At 37.2% G+C, this 22862-nt stretch overlaps 3 protein-coding genes across 3 annotated transcripts in view; all 3 read left to right on the top strand.

Moving 5' to 3' along the window:
* LOC106651631 (IDLSRF-like peptide) overlaps positions 1-8572 on the top strand; it is an 87973-nt gene extending 79401 nt beyond the window's left edge. Inside the window, exons 3-4 of the mRNA XM_014370232.2 lie at positions 2902-3054; positions 3192-8572. Coding sequence (XP_014225718.1) covers positions 2902-3054; positions 3192-3385 — 347 coding nt within the window. The 3' untranslated portion in view covers positions 3386-8572. The remainder of the gene's footprint in view (positions 1-2901; positions 3055-3191) is intronic.
* A 2669-nt stretch (positions 8573-11241) lies between these two features.
* LOC106651233 (serine protease inhibitor dipetalogastin-like) lies at positions 11242-13690 on the top strand. Its single transcript, XM_014369673.2, has 7 exons — positions 11242-11521; positions 12247-12396; positions 12479-12697; positions 12780-12971; positions 13056-13235; positions 13301-13558; positions 13626-13690. The coding sequence occupies exons 1-7, from the start codon at positions 11485-11487 to the stop codon at positions 13688-13690; spliced, it is 1101 nt and encodes a 366-aa protein (XP_014225159.1). The 5' UTR covers positions 11242-11484.
* A 2204-nt stretch (positions 13691-15894) lies between these two features.
* On the top strand, positions 15895-17021 carry LOC106651234 (serine protease inhibitor dipetalogastin-like). Its single transcript, XM_014369674.2, has 5 exons — positions 15895-15962; positions 16197-16358; positions 16442-16603; positions 16689-16871; positions 16935-17021. The coding sequence occupies exons 1-5, from the start codon at positions 15926-15928 to the stop codon at positions 16979-16981; spliced, it is 591 nt and encodes a 196-aa protein (XP_014225160.1). The 5' UTR covers positions 15895-15925; the 3' UTR covers positions 16982-17021.
* Positions 17022-22862: the final 5841 nt, after the last annotated feature.

Below are 22862 nucleotides of genomic sequence, written 5' to 3'. Positions count from 1 at the left end.
GTCTCTCTCTCTCTCTCGTATATGCTAAGAGACAAGATAGATTACGCACTCGTTTGAATTATGCAATGTTTAAAAAATTTTACGTCGCGCGATGCTAAACTCTTCTTTTTTTCTTTACTTCCCGAGGTGCAGCGCAGTGTATTCCGTGCTTCTTCAACTTTTTCTTCTTTTTTTTTTTTATTCCAACCACGTTGACGTGTATATTTGCATACTCAACGAGCGGGTATACATCTGCTTTTCCGTCGTCGCCGAGCTTTCGTTATATAATACCGTTATATAAAAAAGTATCTCGATATACATTTTTCATTCGTAATTCGATATAAACATAAGTATCGTCTGTCTCTCGCTCCAGCAGATCATCTACTTGAAAAATATTGCGCGCCAAACATTTCAATTAACGAGGAAGAATTCGAAAAAAAAAATACCGGGTTTATTATCGTCGTCGAACTATACACGACATCGAAAACTTTCGCTGTTACACGCACATACTGCACTGATGGTCGAATCAGTGTGTATACACGCGCGCCGGACGTGAGTGAAATCGTTTCGCCCACGCGTTTGTGTGCGGAAGATTTTCGAGCTGTCGAGGTACATGAAAAAAAAAGAAAAAAAAACGCGGAACGAGTCTAAACGAATGTTTGACGTGAACCGGTCGAAAGAAATTAAATTGCAGCTCTGGATGAATGAGAGAAAAAAAAGTCTGCGCTGACAAGGGGGGGGGGGCGATTGAAAATTAACTTTTTGCCTTTTATATTCTCCTCCACCCTCTCTCTCTCTCTCTTATTCAAACGAAAGGAGAAACAAGGTCAAATATAAAACATGCGCCCGGACGGCCCTTGTATGCATTCCGGGCTTTTTCCGCAGGCCGGAAATATACGCATGAAATATGTAAACTCGCCTTATTTACAAGCTCGTTGCGCGCACGCGAGCATAGTTTATATTTCTCTACGCGTATACGAAACTTCGGAGCTAGAACCGACTGCTCCGCAAACCGGCGATGTTTTGATATGTGCACATGTGCGTGGGTGTGTGACTGACCCGCGTAATACCGTTGTTTTTTATTCTCTAAAAATATACCACTGTTGCTGGCGGATAGAATGAAAAAAATAACCGGGAGAAAAGTGCACATTAAACGCGTGCGTGTGTGTGCCGTACACTCGAGGCAAACGCATATATATATACGCGAGATTTGAAATACAACCTCGCGCTAGCTTGCTATACCGTTACTGCTAGCCTCCGCTCAAGACATTAGATTGAAAAGTATAAACATTACAACTCTTACGAGCGCCAGGGAATGGAAAATTTATGTCCGAGCGGCTGGGAGGTAGCGTATAAAATGCGCGTATACAGCCTCGCGCGAGGTAAAAGAGAGAGAAATACGCAATTTCCAGTATCTTTCACTTTACGTCGCGCGCGCTTGACGCTGTTTTGCGCTTTTCTTCTTGGCCGCGCGTATATATACACAAACAGTCAAACACAAGAGCAGCCGAGTGACTGTGTAAGCGGCTGCTGCTGTTGCTGCTGCTGCGACGAGGACGATGAAAAACAAGGCAGTATACACGAACACACGCATACGCATTCCCTTTGGCACACGAGAGAAGCAGCCCCACCACTGTATGTATGCATAGGTACGCGCGTCTAGCAAGGACTATTTTCTTTTCTTTTTGTCCTTCCTTACTCCTCTTCTGATATCCAAGCCGTCTATCGGTAATTAAGCTTTTAACGAAGGGACGATTTTTTTTTATATATTCAACGAACGAGTAAAATTGCGCGACGTTTAAAAGTAAAACTACTTTTAGCTACGAAAATTACTTTAAATACTTCTCGAAAATCGTTGCATCGCGCCGTTTGAACAAACAACTGCGCATTTTTATCGTCGTCGAACGGTGGGGCAGACGACGACGACGACGACGACGACGAAGAGATAAAAGACAGCTCGACTACTGCATATATACACGAGGAGCGAGAGAGAGGCGAGTTACTCGAAGCTCGAACGCGTCTGACTATTTGCATATCTTTACTACTGGAATTTCTGCTCTCTCTTATGCTGCTGCCGCTGCTAAAGTTTCAATGAAATTCTCCTCTTGCCTGCCGTGAGTGTATATAAACAGAGCCGAGGCAAAACGTGCGCAGCGTTTACCGGTTTTTGTTCGCACGATCCCTTCCCCTTCATTCCCTCCTCCTCTTCCTACAATATACTTCGCCTAATACATATTTCATGAATAATTTTCGGCGTCGTCGTGTTTTTTTTTCCCCATTTTGATCCCCCATGCATTCCGATGAAATTTCCGACAATGAGTCAAGTCACCTTTACCCTCTTTTACGCATCGTAAAACAAAATACCGAAGAACAATGGCTATAAATGTGGATGTAGGGGCGGAGAATTTATATATATACGCTCGAGCTCGTCGAACGCCGCGCGTGCACGCTAGTGCGTAGCAGTACATTTTAATATTCATCGAGCTGCTCAGCTCTCGTCGACGAAATATATTTTAATTAAAACGCGTAATATTAAAAAAAAAACGCCTTATTTTTTAGCCCCTCTCGCGAACTTTTAATTGTAACATTTTGACGCTTATATATCCGAAGCGAGCGCGTGCGAGAGCATCGTTCAAAAAACTAGGTCAACACCCGTACCTGTGTTCGGCGCTGCCCTCTCACTCTCTCTATTGTTTGAGCTTGATGATAAAAGGAACGAAGAGAAAAAAAAAAATTAAACGAGAGATTAAGTGCGCGGATTACACACGAGCCAAGTCGTGTTGTTGTTGTTGTGGAATTCATTGTGTATAGGACACGTGTAGTAGACACACACACACAACACACACACGCTGATGCTAGCTTTAAGACTCGTTTTATATACTCTTTAATTATTATTCTGTTTTCTTTTTTTCACGAGTGCAGCTAAAAGACCACCTGTGGAGGAGACAGCGAGCTTCTTGAAAGCGCTTCTGGCTAGTCACGGGCCTAATTACCTCGAGAAGCTCTTCGGCAACAAAGCCCGCGATGCCCTGGAACCGCTCGGCGGAGTGAACAAGGTCGCCATCGCCCTGTCCGGTAAACCAGTTTATATCATACACTTTCTCTCTCTCTCTCTCTCTCTCTCTCTCCTCTTCTTCTTTTGTGCACGATTCACGAGCGTCCGGACTAAAATCTCTCTCTGCTAATTGCTGTATGCATGTGTTTTGTTGCAGAGTCGCAAACGATCGAGGATTTCGGCGCGGCGCTGCACCTCATGCGCTCGGACCTCGAGCATCTGCGCTCGGTCTTCATGGCGGTGGAGAACGGCGACCTCGGACTGCTCAAGTCGCTCGGCATCAAGGACTCGGAGCTCGGCGACGTCAAGTTCTTCTTGGAGAAGCTCGTGCAGACCGGATTTCTCGACTAAGCGAGCACGACATTGTCGTTATCGCTGAACGAAGAGTCGAACAACAGCAACAGAAACATCAACAAAATCAACGATCTAAGAGAACGAGAAATTAGGAAATGGGTAGAAATTGTATAAGCGAGAGTGGAGGGGGGTCGAAAAGTTTTGGAGCTTATAAGTGTGCGTGTGTGTGTGTGCGTACGTGAAGTTTATCCGCTAAAATGGACAATTGATTATTGGTACGGGAATATAAGTAATAATACGCGAGAGACTGATCGCTCCAAATACCAAGAACAAACGCAAACATATCTAAGCTATTTTCTAAAAATAAAAAAACAAAGAAACTGAAATAGAGGAGATGATGATGATGAAGTTTAAAACGAAACAATGTCATTAAGCATTTACGAGTGATATGTCTATATTACGACACCAAAATGTCAAGGATCGTCAAAATATATATACATAAACGCAACGACGACGACGACGACAAAATGAAAGTCAATCGGATTTATCGCGATCGTTATTAAACTCCGAACTATTATTAGCCAGGGGCAGGGCCGCTAATTAATGCCAACGATTTTCTCGAGCAGCAGCAGCAGCAGCAGCAGCAGCAGTACTCGGAGGCGGGGGAGGCGTACACAGCGTACAAACTCTCCTCCTCCACCTCCAACGGCTGCCTCCGCTGCTGAAGCGAAAGCAAACTCTCTCTCTCTCTTTTGGTTCCCGCTACGTTATTATGCTACGCGTGATTAATACTATATGCGTGGGCTGCGTTGTTCGGCGTGGTTTGTGCATTATAATACACACACTACTTGTGTATGTGTGCAGTGTGTACGTGAATGCGAGTATCAAAGGAGAAACTTGTGCCACACTGCTCGATGAAGTTTGCGATACGTACATAAAATAAACTTTGATGCTGCGATCTGTGTAGCGAGAGAGAGAGAGAGAAGAGAAGAGAAGAGGCCCCGGTAAATAACGTCGCGAGAAAATCACGATATCCACGTATAAACACACAAACTCACACGTATCAATGGCACAAATCAATTTGCTATAACCGAATTTTTCTCCTTCTTAATAGACGTTTTTCCGAAAATCTTTTGATCTTTAATCGACACACATAAAAATCGTACCGGATAAAGCTACATAAGATGTTTTCCATTTTTAGATCGAGTATTAATAATATAACTAACATACATACATTGTAATGTCGGGAAAGTAGTTGTTTAATAACGCGTAATACGACTTAATTCATTAGAAGTAGACAAATCGATGGATAACATACATGCGAATTGTTTGCACAAATTTTGAGACAAAAATTCATCGTAGAAACTTAGCGTCCAGAGTGTAAAAAAAAAATTATTATTATTACAATGCCGCTTTTGACGACGACTGCAGAGGGTAATTTATCGTACCTTTTTTTTGTTCCTAATCCATACGTTTGAGTTTGCTCACACAGTTCGAGACACATACGCGCGTATACGTTTAGATTCGATTATCGAAGTATAAATTCGAAAGAAAAAACAAAAAAAAAATAGTGAGATTATACACACAGGATATATTTTATAATGCGAAAACTTTTTCCAAGAGAACGAAAAACGTGAAAAAAACGAAGAAGAAGAAGAAAAGAAAAAAGAACGAGTCAGTTTTTGTATATGAGCTTTTTGAAAATGGAAAAATCTTATACACGGCTTTCTTTGATTTTTGCTTTTTCGAAGAAGCTTACCAAGGTAAAAAAACAATCGTTTGACAATCAGTATTTTTTCGATCATTGAACGTGACAATCCCAATTATTCTTCCTGCTAATCGAGTCGAATTTACTTATACACACAATGTATAGTTTTAACTTTCCCGAATGATATTTAGATAAAATTTAAACGAATTAGTTTGTTGTATTGTTAGCAGCGCAGTATTTGCTGATGAAATTTTGCGTTTACGATGCTCACGTAAAGTCGTCGATTATATCTATAGGCAACCGTGAATAGAGTTACATAATTTAGAGCAACCGATCCAATTATTCAAAACATATCACAAACTACGATATATGAATAGAAATTAGTCAGGCGTAAAATATTGTATTTTTCGTTATTATATCGAGTTATAACATTGTAATAGAGAATAAATTCCTATATCACCGAGCTGAAAGTATAAATTGTTGATGATACGACACACACATACAAGATTTCGATGGTGTGTGGCTTGAAAATCGATGTCCTAACTGAGGATACTCTGAAAGTACTAAAAATGATACAAAACATATCAGAATTTTATTATATAATAAATATAACAATTAAGTATGTGCAAAAATAAAGACATATCATAATTATATACAATTAAAAAAGGTACCGATATTATACACGTGCATAAAATACAGTTTCAGGCTTTTGGAATTATATATAAATTATTAATATACATAAAAAAAAAATAGTCAATGAACGCACTGGTTTCCTTGTCAATCGCCATTGTGATGCAAAAATTCGAAAACCCAAAAGCGCGCTGCAAAGTAAAAAGCAGGTCGATAATCTCGATGCAGCGCTGGCTGAAAGTAAATAAAGTGGAGCGCGACGCGACACTCGTCGTTGTCGCGTTGTGCCGTCTTGATTGGAGAATTATTCTTTTGGCGGAGTTTTCGATTAGTTTTCCATCGAGCTTCTCTCCAGCGATACAATCGATATCGTCGGGTTCATGCTTCGTGTATACCGCGTGGCTGACGTGACCTCGATGACGACGCCGATGAATGCGGGTGATATATAAGGCAAAGCACAAAATAAAGGCGAATTCGACGGAGAAGCCTGCTGCGAGGTTCATTTTTTACTCGCAAAAACCATGTGAAAGTATAAAAACACACGCGCGCCGAAAACGGTCAGATTCTATATACAAATATATAAAAATAGCCTTTAGCCATATATCTCTGGATAATATTTTGCTATTAATAAAATATATACGAAAGTAAAAAAGATGAAAAAAAAGAAAAACGAAGCACGATGAAAAAAAAAAAAAGTTCGAGTGACTCGACTTTATCGATCTTCCATAATACGTCCCACCTATCGCTCTCGTTCGACTCGCTCTGTTTCTCTCTGCGAATGCACGCAGTACGCCCGAGACAACTCGGAAAAATATGAAAAGAAAAAAAAAAGAGCAAAAAGAAAAAACAAGACACGTTCCCGTCGTTGACTGCGCGAGAGAGACACGTCTGAGTGAACGTCAAAGCGGGGGTGGAGAAATGTTTTCGCTCGTCTCCCAAAGCGTCGCTGGTCGCAAAAGGACCTTTCAGGGAGTAAAAAAAAAAAGGAGGAAGAAGGAAGGCCTTGCGCGACCATGAAAAATTCAACTCGTTTCGCGAATCCGCCGACGACGTTCGGGGGTCTAATTCCGGGCCGATTTGCCGACTCGTCAGCTCGGCGTTCGTCCGTCGACGCAGTAGCGCGTAGCACGATATACCGTATATAATCGAATATAATATTAATCGATACTAGATGTAAGAATTTATGATTTGAAAAAAAGAAAAATGATGATATCCATGTATCCATGAAAAATCAAATGAACAATTTCCGTAAATTAAGTGAAAAGCCCCTAACATTAAGATCGCGACCGAGCCGTCGCCCAAATACGTAGTCGAAAAGTACTCATTATATATTGCGAGTACGAGTAGTGAAGCATTCCAAAAAATGAAAAAAAATCGCAAAACCGACAAAAAAGCACAAAATGAAAAACCGTAACTCGATTCGGAAGTCGCTACCGTAAGGCAACTGATTGACGGGTGCCGTAGCACGAAACATCCCAAATTAAGCTTTCAACGTCCGTCAAGAAATCGAACGAACTAAAGAAATCTTAGCACGTAAGAACGACATATGATACTCGATAAAATTTAATGGAAAACGTAGTTTGTAGGTCGATTTGCGCCGATGAAAATCGAGTTGTTCAACGATCGGTGATTCAGCCGGAAATTCGACCGAACGCTCGGTGGCTTCTCGCTGAACGATTCGTATTTGACGCTATGAACGAGCGAGCGAAGGGAAGATGTGCGATAAAGTAGGGTTACGCCAAAAAAAAAAAAAAAAATTTAAAGAAGCAAAGTACGTGTAGGTTTTAGATAAGTTAGTGGCGATTTTCACACACCTCTTATTCACCGATTCTATCCGAGCACCAAAAAAATATATGCAGCATAATAAATGTAACTTGAATTGACTGTTAAAGTTTTAGAGGTAAATACGAAACACGTTGTTCAACATCCGAGAAGAGATATTGTGATCCAGAAAATATTAACGAGATGTGTATTTTTAAATTTTATTGTTTCAAATAAATTATATATAATAGATGATATACAAATATAATAATGATAATATATTACGTCAGTTTTCGTATATATAGAGTATATTATATATTAGAAAAAGATGGAAAAAAAATTAAGCGTGATACATTCCAAAGCATCTATTCAATGAATCTCTTTCTTCAAATAAATCGCATCTTTTTACCGCGGTATGATAAATGATGAAAAAAAGCAATTCTTCTTTTAAACGCACGAACTGAAACTAAAAAAAAAATAATCATCAACTTCCGGAATAAGATGAGATTCATTTGTAAGTATACCGATTCGATATCGATGTGTAAAATGAAACAAAAGCAAAAGTAAATTTGCAACTATATCGACGTGCATTTGTGAAAGTGTTTTACAGAACTCATTGTTGTTATAAAATAGAAAAATTGCTAATAGAATATGACATATCAAGCGGTGAATCGCAATAAAGGCTAACATTAACGAGACTATTACGAAAAATTGGAATAATTGCGGTATCGTTTTGGAAAAATAGTCGTCCGCTACGAGGATGAAAATCGAATGCGTTATTTTGTATCTCGATGTTTGCTGAGTTTTTTTTAAACACACATTGTACATCTGCTAATTACGTTGTACTCGCAATCGAAAATTTATCAATCAATTATGTCGTTGCTTTTCCAGTACTGTATTTATTCTCTCTTTCTATTTTTAATTTTCATTGACATGCAAAAAGAGAACACTGAATGTAAAGTGATGAAATAAAGATTATTTACGTTGCCCACACGCGCATTCTTTATTCAAGCTGGATAGTCCGTAGAGTAAAATAATGAAAATAATAATGGCATCGAATGCAATTTGAAATCTCTAAATGTGATTGTAGAATGTAAGCGCTATATTTATTATTAAAATTCATTTTCTCATCTCTTCGTATTGTACTTGATGTAGCAAGTTCATTTATATCTTCTCCTTTTCCCAATACGATTTTTCCACGTGGCGGCAGTTTATTTATACACACGAACACCTTGAAGAAAATTAAAATCAACGCGTCAAAACTAACGCAGTTGCAATCAATTTATTTAGTAATTGAATTAGAACGACACTGGAGAAAAAATTCATCCTTCCATCGGTTTTCACCCGAGTAATCGTATGGTTGAAACGATACAGTAAAACACCACTTTGAGCGGTGAATTTCACTACCTAATGGAGTGATTGAAGCAGTGCAGCGGATACTAGTTAAGTGTGGAATCCAGTAAGTTCACGGCAGCCTTTTTTTGTTGGACGGATTTACCTAAATTTTTCTAACGTATTTTGAGCTTTAAACAATTTTTCAAACAAACGATTATGTAATAACAATAAAATGTAATTTTTTAAACGGAAATCATTTGTCACAACATTTTTTGGTCATATTGAACAAACAAGTAGTCTTGCAATTTTTTCGTAAACTAGGTAGTTTACAGGCATTAAAAAATTGTTACAATTAGAAGTTTATAAAATATTCTAATTTAAAAAAAAAGCTGCTTTGGAAATTTATTTACAAAAAAAAGTGTTAGCTGGACAGTTGAAGAATACCATCGATGCGATTATTAGCGACAAGCTTTATATTGAACCACTAGATGTCACGATCGATTCCAAAAGTGAAAAAGTAAAGTGTTGTACTTAATACAAGCAAGTGAAAAACCAACTGTTATCTACAAAATTGGAAGCGTAGTCTTATCAAAAGATTATATACAGTAATTTGAGATACAATTAATACAATGCTTACATCTATGACTCGACTTTACTTTACTCGGCTCAATGATGACTCTACACGGCGGGTGCGGGTATGGGTTCAAAGGAAGTTCACGAGAGATGGATTGATACACATATTATTACGCCTAGGTGTTTCCACCGTAAGGCTAAATTAGGGTATTTACAAGGTAATACAACAATAATCGAACGAAGACAGAAAAAGCGCAACTAAAGTAAAATACAAGCAGTAGAAGTATAGAGAGCAGCAATTGACAAAAAAGTTAGGATATATACAAAGAATTATACGTGTAAAGCAACAATAAAATAAAGTGAGATGTAAAATGTGAAATACAAAAGCAAAATTATAACAAGCGATGACAGCTGTAACAACCAGCAGATCAGACGCGATTCAAGAGAGAGAGGGAGAGAGAGAGAGAGAGAGAAACAGAGCTCAACTTGGCAGGTCGATGCTTGGAAATGACTTACTCGTCGGTGACTCGGGTTGAAGATTGGCGCAAATATACTTGGCGACCTGGACCCAACAAAAGCGGTAGCAAGTATTCGGCAGCGAAAGGACAGACCCTCGTTGTAGCTCAGGAGCTCACACACGCGTGTTCAAAAATGATGATACGGGGTATCGCAGGAGGAATTAATTCTCACGCTAGGGCTCACCGAGACAGAGGACCTCACGCTGATCAAGCACCGGCTATAGGAGTCCGAGGCGCTGAAAGCGTCATCTACTTTCTTCGCTACACCCTGGGGTATGTCGCGATGTCCTTCAGGGTGAAGGAAAAGATAGGGGAATATATCTCATCCACCGGACTCTGCTCTGACCGATGTGTCGCATAACACGTCACCGTGTTACAACTTCTACGTACTAGATATGTTAAATTATCATGCATTTCAAGATGGGAAAAGTGCTTCTGAAGTTGAGAACAATAATACCGTTCAAATCCATTACTGGCGAACTTAATCAATAACATTATTACTTCTTTACTCTTTACCTGCAAATCTCTCCCGCTGAATTGTTTGATAACTGCAGATCGTTTATAAGTAAAGATTTATCTTAAGTAATTGCTCATACTTAACTATACTTTTGAAGAAATTTTACTGGTCACGAGAGCAATATCCCAAAGGATTACTAATCTGAAGTAATTTGTTAAGAAATCTGAGTAACAATCTAACTCAACCGTAGCGCTCTTTTCTAGCATCAAGAAATTTTATTTCTAATTTTCGCTCTGTCGATTTAATATAAAGCTTAAGCTTCAATTCTTAATGTCCATTTCCTTCTTTAATGCAGGTTTAGTTAGTCTTAATTCTAAGTAAAAACAAGTATAAAATTGAATTTTGTTTAGAAGATATCGAGAGAGAAAGAGAAAGAATATCAACAAAAAATTACTTAAATCTCTGTATTTATTAATTCCATGGGCCAGTACTTTGTCCACTTGATTTCAGAAATTAATATGCTGCTTGCAAGCCGTAAAACATTATAGGCCTAATTCTAAGTTACTATAATTATCATTGAGCAACAAGAAAGCAAATCTCCACAAGGTTTAAGATCTCTACAATAGCGATAAATGAGTACAAAGGGTTCTGCAAACATATATGATACCATTATGCAGTAGACTCAAATCTTGGAGTCATCATTGAAAATATTATTATCAACGCAGTCCATTTTTCTTAAAAATTATCTTGATCTTCAGATTTAACGGGAAAAAATAAGTCGTATACTACTGGTCGTTTTTGTCGATCTCGATCAGCTATGGAAACCCTCCAGCAGCCAGACTAATTTGTTTTTAGTGATAGTTTGTTCTACTTGTTGTTCACTCTTCTTAGCCTTGAGTTCACTTGTTACAGCAAGACCGGTTTGTCATACTGCAGGCTTGGCTAAGTCTTATTAAAATTTTTAATTTTTAATTTTACTTTTACTTTCATTTTGTGTAAGGTCATTCTACTTCCTTGTGAAAAAACCCAACCGTGTGCAGTAATACTCTCGCTCACTCTAGCCTCTAGTCTCTACTTGCGAGCCCAAGCAGCAGCAGTAGCACTACAACACGAGGACATAGCAGTCACTCGAACAATTTTTCAGTGAACAATAGTTCTGATAATTGTTCACAAAATGTTCAAGTTTCGACTTTTGGTAGTCGTATTAAGTGGTAAGTACATTTAGATAATTATAAAGACAAATTTTGTATTATGGCTCACGTAGACTGTTAGAAATAAAATTTGACCGTCTAAATTTGAGATTTTTAAAACTGCATGTAATTTATTCTTCCATATGTTAAGGGAAGATTCGATGGAACATTCAAATATTCTACAGAAAAAAAGAGGCAAAGCATTGCTGTCGTTATGCAGGAAATTCAGCGTTATACTTAAAATCAAACAATCTCATTAACTACTTTAGCTCGCTAAAAGTTGTATGTGATGAGCAATATGAACATTTTTTCATTACCATGTTGATTTTTCATTTCAATTTAGCGTTATAAAATAACAAAAATATAACATTAATAATTTTACAGAAAGAATCAAAATCAAGCAAAAAATCATTTCGTTATGGATGAAAATGTTTTATTACTCATTATATGCAACTTCTGAGATGACTATGATGGAAACAAAATCGTTACGGCACTGAAATGCATGCATTACGACTGTGACATTCTGCTCTCTTTTTTGTCTCGTATATTTCAATGATCCGATCGAATGATTCCCTTAACATTCGGAAATGTAAATTATATGCATAATATATGATAGCCGCACATTTAGATGGCCGATTTAATTGGCAAACGCATTTGTAAGCCGAAATAAAAATGTACTCTTTTTAAAATCATCCAACAATTACGACTATTTTCTCAAACAAAAAAATTAAATCTTTCATTTATAGCAGCTGTTGCTTCAATAAGCGTCGAAGCTAAGCCAGCCTGTCACTGCCCTGTTTCACACGACTTGAGGCCCTTGTGTGCAAGTAATGGAGAATCTTACTCTAATGATGATGCGTTTGAGTGTGCTAAAAAATGTCATCGTATAAGTCATGGTAATGCGATTTTATACAATTAACAATTAAGTAAGCTTTTAAAAGGTGGAATCTTAAGGAACAAAATTTTATTTTTTTTTAGATGTTGTAAAAGTTCACGATTGGTATTGCCCGGCAAATGGGCAAACGCATTTCACGACTCATAGCCCAAAAAACCTCGGACCTCAGCCAATCCCTGATTCAAGGAACTGCGAATGTTTTCATTATCACATCTACGATCCTTTGTGTGCAAGTGATGGCAAATCTTACGCAAATGATGGGGAGCTTGAGTGTGACAAAAAATGTCATGGCACAAGTCATGGTAATGCGATTTTAAATAATTAATAATTAAGTAAGCTTTTAAAAGGTGGAATCTGAAGGGACGAAATTGTATTTTTTTTTAGATGTTGTAAAAGTTCACGATGGAAAATGCCTAGAAAATGAGAAAAAAGGGTCGGCATTAGGAGAAACGCAGTCGACGGACTGTTTCTGTCCAGTCACAGCAAATTACGCGCCTTTTTGTGCAAGTAATGGAGAATCTTACGTTAATGCAGGGTCGCTGGAGTGCGACAAAAAATGTCATCGTACAAGTCATGGTAATGCGATTTTAAATCATTAATAATTAAGTCAACTTTTAAAAGGTGGAATCTGAAGGGACGAAATTGTATTTTTTTTTTCAGATGTTGTAAAAGTTCACGATGGAAATTGCAAGGCTTTTGAACCTGAGATATACCCTAGTTACGAGAAGTGTCAGTGCGATCACGTATACGTCAACGATCCTCTGTGTGCAAGTGATGGGAAAACTTACGATAATGAAGGGGAGCTGCAGTGTCACAAAAAGTGTTACGATAAGAGGAACGGTAATGATCATTTTAAGCATATAATAATTGAGTCCACTTTTCATAACGAAGCGTATCGATTTCAGATATTTTTATAGTTCATCGCGGACGTTGTAATGTAAATCTTGATCCAGTGTACCCAGTGGAACCAGTTTACCCAGTTGAACCTTACCCAGTTGAACCTTACCCAGTTCAACCTTACCCAGTTCAACCTTACCCAATTCAACCAGACAAGTGCCAGTGCTCTCATGTATTTGTCAGCGACCCTGTGTGTGGAAGCAATGGAGAAACCTACGAAAATTCGTTGGAATTGGAGTGTGATAAAAAATGTCACAACAAGAATGGTGATGTTCATTTTAAACTAATAATAATTTAATCAACTTTTTATGACCAAGTGTTTTTTTTTTGTAGATCTTGTAGTAGCTTATCGTGGACGTTGCAATATGAGTAGCCCACCAGTATATCTACATAAATAAGAAATAATACCATTATTCTGAACAATAAAATGTGTTTAATATTTTTATTTATGATGCATAAATGACTTGAATGAAAATGAACCTGCAGTTTTTTTTCACATCACGCTTATACACAATTCAAATCAAGCTAGGCTCGGGACATTTTAAACAATCTTAATGGATAATATTACTAAAAGATATTTTGAAAAGTAGCGTTTCCTTCTCAATACTCTTAATTACTTTATTTCGCGCTAAATTATTTTGAATCATTCAAATGGCTTCCAAGTACAAATCTAACTTTGAGCCTCGAGTACATAATCAGATGAATTTAATTTTTCGCCACTTTTTTTACATGAAAATTTATACTTTTGATCAATATTATTCGTAACGCGCCTCGCGGCGTGAATAGAACTAGAGAATAAAAATTTGATCCACAAATATAATGATGAAAAGAAATCTTAATGGATTTTTTTAGATATTGACGCATTACTTTTTCCTGCCAAACATTTAGTAAAAGGGTAATTTCTGAGCGTGGAAGATGGATAGCCAGCTGCATCGGTAAGTCTGCCTAGACGGCCTTTGCGCTACACCTTTATGCACATGACGTCGAATTTTTCGTTGCAATTGGCTAAGGAAGGTAGAAGGACAAAGTTGAATAAACAGTGGTAGAGGGCTCGGAACTCTTCCACTCTACCGTTGCACAAATTAAAACTAAAAAAGCGAGATGTTACGATCGATTGGTCATACCATCTCTTCAGAATAGAATTTGGTAGTGAGCCTTCTAAAAATATCTTGAGGATAAATCACTTCTTTAACGTGTGAATATCTTGTTCAAAATAAAGTAATTTTTATAAATTATGTAAATCTATAAAACTCGATGGTCAACGCCGACGTCGCGTCTTCGAAACGAGCTGACACATTACGAATAAGAGAGTAAAAAAATGTTGTTAAACTAAAGATAAGAGCTGTCTGTTTCAATGATAAATTGAACACACATGATTTATGCTCTATTATAGCAATAAAAGTTCATTAATGTATAAAAATGAATTCATACGTTAAGCATTTTTAATCGATTATGATGATGAAGAATCTCGTTTTGGTTTTTCATTCCGTACACGTGATATTGCGCAATGAATGAATAATAATTTGATGAATGCGTTAAAAACAAGAGCTGAAGGATTGAAAGCAATATAAATCAAATAAAAAAAATAAATAAATAAAATGATCACAGGGGTGCATGAAAGATAAATTATGATATAATGTAGACTTGAATTGGGTGAGTTTTTACTCTGAGAGAGGAGGCTTGGTGCCTGCGTATTTATGCTGTATGAGAAGCAGTAATGCTTTCAAATTTTTTAACCAAGCACAAGTATCGTTTTTCCTAGTGTAAAAAAATGAAAAAAATTCGATGTCACAGAGAATCGTTCGCAAGTATGTACGATAAAAAATCTCAAACAGCTAGTTTTTGGTCGACATTATCAGAAGGACCAACGTTCCATACTTTGTCGGCCAGGTAGGTTGCGTGTATAATCAATCAGCCAGGCAAGGAAAGAGACAAGAAACAATCAATTAAGCTCAAAATAGATTTTATTAAACAAGTGCGAGTTTATTGCAGGATTTAGAAGCTCTGAAGCCTAACTCGGTGAGCATCTGTCCCTGACTCGTTGACTCCTCGTGCGTCCGAGCCGGAAACGACGAGTCGCAGCGTTTGCGCCAGTCACTGCGCGCATTTTGAGATGAGGAAGCTGGCTGACGACACAGTAGATATTGTAATGAGCAACGAATTACGCATTAGAGAACTTTTACCGAGAGCTAAAAATGTATCATATCGGTTCTTCCTTATCTCCAACGGGCTTCCCGACTTTACGTTACACGGCATTTCTAGTAGAATCGAATTCCGAGATCATCATTTGAACGATTATTAATTATTTCCCGTTCAACGCCACCCCGTTCAAGCGTAAAAACCACTAGTCGATTTCGTCGATCTCTATCGACCGTATAAACCTTCCAGCAGTTGGACTAATTAATTTTTATCCGAGTTCATTAAGCTATTTCTTCTTTCTTATTGACCTTGAGTTCGCTTGGTAGATAAACGTCCGTTGGCCGATAACTAACCGGACAGCTGATAGCAATACTCTCGCTTACCCGAGTCTATTTAGTCTGAACTTGCAAGCTCAAGCAGCACTACGACCCAAGGATCTACCAGTCGGTAGACATTTTTCCCAGTGTACAATAGTTCTGCTAACAGTTCACAAAATGTTCAAGTGTCTGCTTTTGATAGTCGTTTTAAGTAGTAAGTACTTAGTATCCGTAATTATAAAAAAGACAAAATTTGTGTTCAGGCATACACACACTAAAATTTGACCGTATATGCAGAATTTATATAAGAGCCTCAAGCGTAGACATATTTTGAATTCAACTGACAGTAGCACGTGTATGCCAGGACATAAAATGATCTTTTTTAGATAATCACCCAAAATTTTGGCAATTTACGAGGACAGAATATTAAATCTTTCATTTTATACAGCCCTTGCTTCAATAAATGTCGAAGCTAATCCAAGTTCTGGTTCAAAGAACTGTCCCTGCGTAATTCAGTTGACAACTTATAGGCCTTTGTGTGCAAGTAATGGAAAATCTTACGTAAATGACGAGGTGCTGGAATGTGACAAAAATTGCAGCAATAATGATGGTAGCGTAATTTTAAACAATTAATAATGAAGGAAGCTATTAAATTCGAAATCTTAAGGGAAAAAGTTATATTCTTTTTTTCAGACATTGTTAAAGTTCACGAAGGATATTGCGAGGATGACCCTCGTTCAAAGATCTGTAAGTGTGCTCGTCCTTTCATATACAGTCCTGTGTGTGGAAGCGACGGACACACCTACCCAAATTCGTGGGCACTAAACTGTGATAAGAAATGTTACAATAAAAATGGTAATGTAATTTTAAAAAATATTAATAATGAAGTAAGATTTTAAATGCGAAATCTTAAGGGAAAAAATTGTATTCTTTCTTTCAGATCTCGAAATAGTTCACGATGGACGCTGCGAGAAAAATTCCACACCCAAGCCAAAACCTGGTTCAAAGATCTGCCGGTGTAATGATCATCCTTACATAAAAGATCCTGTGTGTGGAAGTAATGGAAAAACCTACCCTAATTCGTGGGCATTGGGTTGTGATAAGAAATGTAACAATGAAAAAGGTAACCAAATTTTAACCAAACAATCATTAAGTCAGCTGTTTATAACGAAGCGTTTTCTTTTAGATCTTAGACCAATCCATCGCGGTCATTGCAATGAGAAACATCGATAAAGACATACATAAGAGATAATTCCGTTATTCTGTACGATAAAACATGTTCAAGATTTGTATCTATTGCGCATAAATGGCTTGTTAATGAAAATTAACATGTCGTTTTTTTCACATACCGTCTATACGAAATTGAAATAAAATTTGGCACAGTATTTTTAAATAATTATTTTCTTTTCTTTTTTTTTTGCTCCTTCTTGAGAAGACCTTTGTACTTACACAATACTTTCAATTACATTATTTTGTTATACTAATCACAAATATTATGCAAGACATAATATTTGAGTTTTCAGCACATTTTATTATATTATGTGTACCCTTAATTATTTGCAGCTTTTATTATTAAGTCATAAATATAAAATTCATCCGAATCATAAGAATCAAGTATATAAAATTTTGCAATTTTTCTGATTTATGTGAATTTTCTATGCCTTCTCATTTTTCGAATGACTTCCATAATGTCTCTTATGGTGAACTATTTAAACGATTTGGTGAATAGTTGTATTCTGGCTGTCGAAAGAACGTATTACAATAATGGCCCATTCGGTGGAGATGAACAAGTTTACTTTTGAACTTACATGTTTTTTCAACCCTTTTAAGAGGTCTTGACAACAAATTTGAATTTCTCATTACTTTCATTCTAAAATCATGATTCAAATATTTTTCCATAGTCAACATTACGGCCAGACGGGATCTCAACCCAAGGTCGGTTAATAAATTGTAAATAATAATAATAATAATAACATATACCCATAAGACCAAAATAATTAAATGAAAATCGAGTATATGGTTAGTTGAATTTTTTTTTAAATGTTAACTCTTTCGCCACTTTTATACAAAAAAGTGCATATCTTTGTTCACGATCATTAATGGCGCGATTCGCGGTGCAAATGTGCACTCGATCTTTGATCAGTCATTAGTTATAAAGGTTTTGAATATTCACGTATAAGTTTTTCTAATTTAAGATAGATGAATTTCCAACAAATTGCCATATGCATGAGGGGCATGTCTTCTTTCCGTTTCTCGACCTTTTGGCTAAGATAATAGTAATCTTAGTAATCAAGTAACTGGCACATATGCATTGTACTAATATCATAGAGTAAAAGTTAATCATTTGTATGCACTCCAAAATCAGAATTTCATTAAGTCCAGTCAAACTACCATACCTGTGCATATTATTTCTCGCCCTCTTCACTTTCAACCTTTAAACTTCGAAGCTGACCGCTAGGTGGCGCATCCTCAAAAATTCGCTCTCACAAGTGGTAATACATTTTTCAGTGTACTAGTAGGTTGACCATTCACTTTGAAGTGTGAATGGTTTTTAATGCTCGATTGAAATCTGCCGGTAGATGCTAGAGAGTGTACCTTAACCGTGCAAACGTAGCCGGCGATGGTGAAGTAGGCGATCGTCAGATCGTTTTCAGCTGCTAAATCTGAGTCTTGAAGTGATAGATCGAATACACTGAAGGATCGCTCCAAGGGTTCCATTAGTTGTTCCGAAGGTTGTTGGAGTGTGGAGTGTGGAAGTGGAGAAGGACCCTATAGGAGTGAAAAAAGTTAAATCGTCAACGCAGCTTCCAACGAAGCCAAGAGTTTCGTGTATACCCAAATTATCTCCGTGATGCAATTTGTAATTTGATAAATATCTGATAACCTTTTGATGTTGCGAACAGTTGCTTTTGTTCTAATTCAATGAGCTCTTGTAGCAATGGATCAAATACTGCAGATGCGCCAAATTCCTGTCTATCGTTTGCATTAAAAATTATTGTAAAAAATGTATTTTCAATTTTTAATGCAAACTCAGGTGGTAAACACAGAAAATTAAATTACCCGGCCCATAGTTTATCCAACCATTTTTTATTGTTTTAATTTTTCTCGAAAAAGTTTAAAAATATTACCCTGAACAAATTAAATGACTTAAATTTCCAGATTTATCTTTGTAGAGTTTTATCATATAATCTAACTTTTTTTGAGAAATTATCGGTCTTGAAAAGCTGCTTTACCGTTGCTTCAATTGATATATATTGTCCGCACACATTATCATTAACTACTACGCCTTCATTTTTGACTAATTTTCGTACTTCTACCTGACCTATGACGTATGGTTGAGGTGCGATGTAAAATCCATCTTTTCAAAATACTTGATTCTCTTATAGTTCGAGTCAAATTTTTCAAATGGTTATCATATTCAGCGAAGGGCTCATTGACGACTTCCCCTTGTTTCACTAACTTTTTTTCAAAAATTGTTAAGATGGATTCTCGTAAAGAATTCAACACAGTTTTTTTCCAATTTCCGGTTTCATCAACAATATTATCTATATTTTGTCGGATTAAATTCATATCGAACAATTCTTCCATGTATGCAGACAAAATTTTTCCAAATTTCCTAACTCCAATTGACTAAAATCGATCGATGCATTTGGATCTTCTATAACACTGGTTTTTATGTGTTCATTACCATATTTCACAAAAGATCTAAGTAAGCAACATTTTTGGGGTCTTTCGGGTATAGTGAATCATTGTTAGCGTATTTAATCATAAACCATAATAGAACGATTGTAATAATTAAAAATGAAAAATATCATGTTTTTATATATGCAGCATAAACAATTAGACCCATACCTTTTTAATAAAGCGAACCATTGTCATCGATCGTCGGAACCGTATGTTGAAGATTAAGCGGTAAAAGTTGAATTAATTGCATAATGGCTACGGAAGCTCAATTTATTCTACTTTCAGAAACAAGGATTTGAATTGTTCTCCCTTCAAATCATTAGATATTTTCACATTGAAGCGAATTCCTATGTATCTACTGAGCATCATGACAGCGCGACAATGCGGACTCGGTAGACAAAAATAAAGATCTACCGTCATATTTTTCTAATAACAAAAATATACGAAATCATATAAACACGCACAATGAAACAACTGCTGTAATATCGTAACATTGCAGTGTTGTGCATACCTGCGATGACCATGTGAAGCGCGCTTCTATACCTGTAATTGGACGCCCTTACGTGCTTGACCGGTGATGGTCGTCATGGCGACACCGGCAAACAATGGCCTATGTTTTGACCTCAAAAGTACGTATCATATTTGTCAGGCCTGCACACTTAAAATGCATAGCGAGCATAGCAACGCATAGCGACGGCGCTTGCCTCCACTGCTCTTCCACAATACGTCCATTTATACTTGTATCGACAAAATCATCTGGACAGTATGATTGCCTAACACTTCTTTGAGTGCGTGCCATCAAAAAATTGTGTAGACAAACACAGGCCGTTACGATATTCGTAACGTCATCTGGGCTAAAAGACCGACTAACCGACCCAAAATACATAAAAAATTTGAGTAATTCAATTAAAAAAATTCAAGTAAATTAATTTACAATATAAAAAAAATCAGCTGTATAAGAACAGCTGTAAGATGTGTAACGTCTTTATGAACATTAAAAATAAAATTGAACATCAAGGAGCAAAAATGAAGAAAAAACTGTAGATCGAAGTGGAATTTTAACCCATGATAGTTTATGTAATAAACTTGCGAAATAATGAGATTTAACATTTTGGCCATTTAACATTAATTAGATCTTATGAGAAGTGTCCTTTTTTAGTGTACTACGAGCTCAAATCACTTTACAAGTTAATGAAATTAATATTTGTTATAGGAAATCTTATTTGCTCTCGAATGATATAATTATAAATGGGTGTTTCCAGCCATTTTCAAAAGATATTAAGAATCCAACACATTTTCCCTATGTTTTTCCATGCTGACGCTGTGCGCTGCGTAGCGCATTAGCCTTGCGCATATAGCGTTTTAATACAGAACCACCTTGCATCGCTACAGCCTCCTTTAACAATTCAAGTAATTCGATCCAAAGTTCGAGTAATTAAATCAAAACAAAATTCGAGTAATTCTACTTAAAAATTCAAGTAAATCAATTCACAATAGAAAAAGATGTGTAACTTGGAAGTTAAATTTGATAGCTAACAATTCCAAAAATTTAATCTAACTCAAACAAAATGGTATTTGACGTTCTGGTGGTTTCATTTTCTAATATCTAAAGACAACAGAAACCGTAACGTCAAATACCTTTTCGTTTCAGCCTTGGTTCAATAGAGTGTCCCTGCATTTAGTTTGCCAATTACAGTCCTGTTTATACAAGTAATGGATAAACTTACATAAATTATTCGGTTCTGTTGTGTGAACAAAGATGTATCAAAAAGTATGGTAATGAGATGTTAAACTATTCATGAATAAGTAAGATTTTGACGATTAAATCGCATGGAAAAAAATGCTTTTTTCAGACATCTTGAAAGTTCTGTAATAGCGTCGTTGGACCTCTTTAACTTATGGCCTAGGTGATGCCCAATAACTACTAGCCTCTTAGATCACCTTTGAGTTATCTTGGTTAAACGTTTAGAGTTAAGCGTGCTAGAGGGTCGGCAGCGTGTGCATTCTTGACCTGCTTGAGGATTATCGGCTGGTACAAGCACACCTGACGGCAAAGAAGATAATTGTTTATGTTTACTACGTTGGGTGTTGTCAGTTGGTGAATGATATTATTGATGGGAACAACAATTATTCTGTGCATACAATATGAAATCGATGGCGACTGAATAAAATTGCTGTCGGAGGAAGCTACTATTCGGGGCATACTGCAATGAGCCGAAGGCACCTGAATATAATCACTGGTATGCACTGCAACTTTTTTGCACATACGACCGAAGTCGATAGCAGCTGAATAAAATTGCTGTTGGAGGAGACGACTATTCTGGGTATACGTCAATAAACCGGTAACGCCTGAATAAAATCATCGAAGGTGTATACAGTAACTATTCTGCGCATACGACAATATGTCGATAGCAGCTGAATAAAATTGCTGTCGGAGGAAGAGTGATTACTCTGGGCATACGGCAATAAACCGATGGCTCCTGAATAGAATCACGTAGGGATACAACAACTACTCTGCGCATACAACACTTATGTTGCTAGCAGCTGAATAAAATTGTTGTAGAAGGTAGAGTGATTACTCTGGGCATACGGCAATAAACCGATAGCTCCTGAATAGAATCACGGTGTATGATAACTATCCAACGATCTCTGCGATGGACGCTGTAATCATCGAATAAAATTATCGGAATAGTTGACTATTCACGTCTCGACTAGGAGCGAGTCGGCGGATAGATTCAACGTAAGGTAGGAAAGATTCACTGAAGAAAGGATGGTAACAAGTATATTTTTACTTACTTTTAAAGTATTGATTGATTCCCGTTATTTATTAAAATGAAATAATAAATGAGTTCGTTGGTTGGTAGGTAGGTAGGTAGGTAGGTAGGTAGGTAGGTAGACAGAGAGATAGTAGCTAGCTCTAGACAAGAGCGATAGCTACGGTGTGATCTGTTCGGGTGCCGAACGAGAGGTGTCACTCTCAGGCCGAACAAAGATCTTTGCTTGTTCAGGGCCTTGTAGAGAGTGCGTGAGCGAGAGCTCGGTGAGCGAATGCTATCGGTACTCTCCAGGGCCCCCGTATTTATACGATTGGCGGGCCTGGCTTGAGTGGGATGGAGTAGGGGTGTGCGGGTACCCGATTTTTCGGGTTTTACTCGACTCGAACCCGACCCGACGAGTTCGAGTCGAGTTCGAGCCGAGTCGGGAAAATTCGAGTACCCGAAAACTTTCGGGTACTCGAGTTTTTTTTCGGTTACTCGAGTTTTTTCGGGTACTCGAGCTTTTTTCGGGTACCCGAGTTTTTTCGAGTATTTGAGCTCTTTTAATCGTATTTTCTTAGAGTTTTGTTAAAGCTTTATTTAAATATTGAGACATTGTTATAATTAGGTTTATTCTCTTTAATATTCTGTGATAAAACTGTTGAGGAACACTA

The sequence above is a fragment of the Trichogramma pretiosum genome, unplaced genomic scaffold, assembly GCF_000599845.2.
Source record: "Trichogramma pretiosum strain Unisexual culture from Peru unplaced genomic scaffold, Tpre_2.0 scaffold158, whole genome shotgun sequence".
In the NCBI taxonomy this organism is placed as follows: Eukaryota; Metazoa; Arthropoda; class Insecta; order Hymenoptera; family Trichogrammatidae; genus Trichogramma; species Trichogramma pretiosum.
Note: the sequence above shows the minus strand (reverse complement) of the source record. Positions and strands in the feature narration are given on the sequence as shown.

Bases quoted from the DNA above. Each gene is read 5' to 3' on its own strand.
- LOC106651233 (XM_014369673.2), top strand. From the start codon at position 11,485: ATGTTCAAGTTTCGACTTTTGGTAGTCGTATTAAGTG. The intron at 12,397-12,478 runs GTAATGCGATTT...ATTTTTTTTTAG, and splicing joins ATGTCATCGTATAAGTCATG to ATGTTGTAAAAGTTCACGAT. The intron at 13,236-13,300 runs GTAATGATCATT...TATCGATTTCAG, and splicing joins GTGTTACGATAAGAGGAACG to ATATTTTTATAGTTCATCGC.
- LOC106651234 (XM_014369674.2), top strand. From the start codon at position 15,926: ATGTTCAAGTGTCTGCTTTTGATAGTCGTTTTAAGTA. The intron at 16,359-16,441 runs GTAGCGTAATTT...TCTTTTTTTCAG, and splicing joins AAATTGCAGCAATAATGATG to ACATTGTTAAAGTTCACGAA. The intron at 16,604-16,688 runs GTAATGTAATTT...TCTTTCTTTCAG, and splicing joins GAAATGTTACAATAAAAATG to ATCTCGAAATAGTTCACGAT.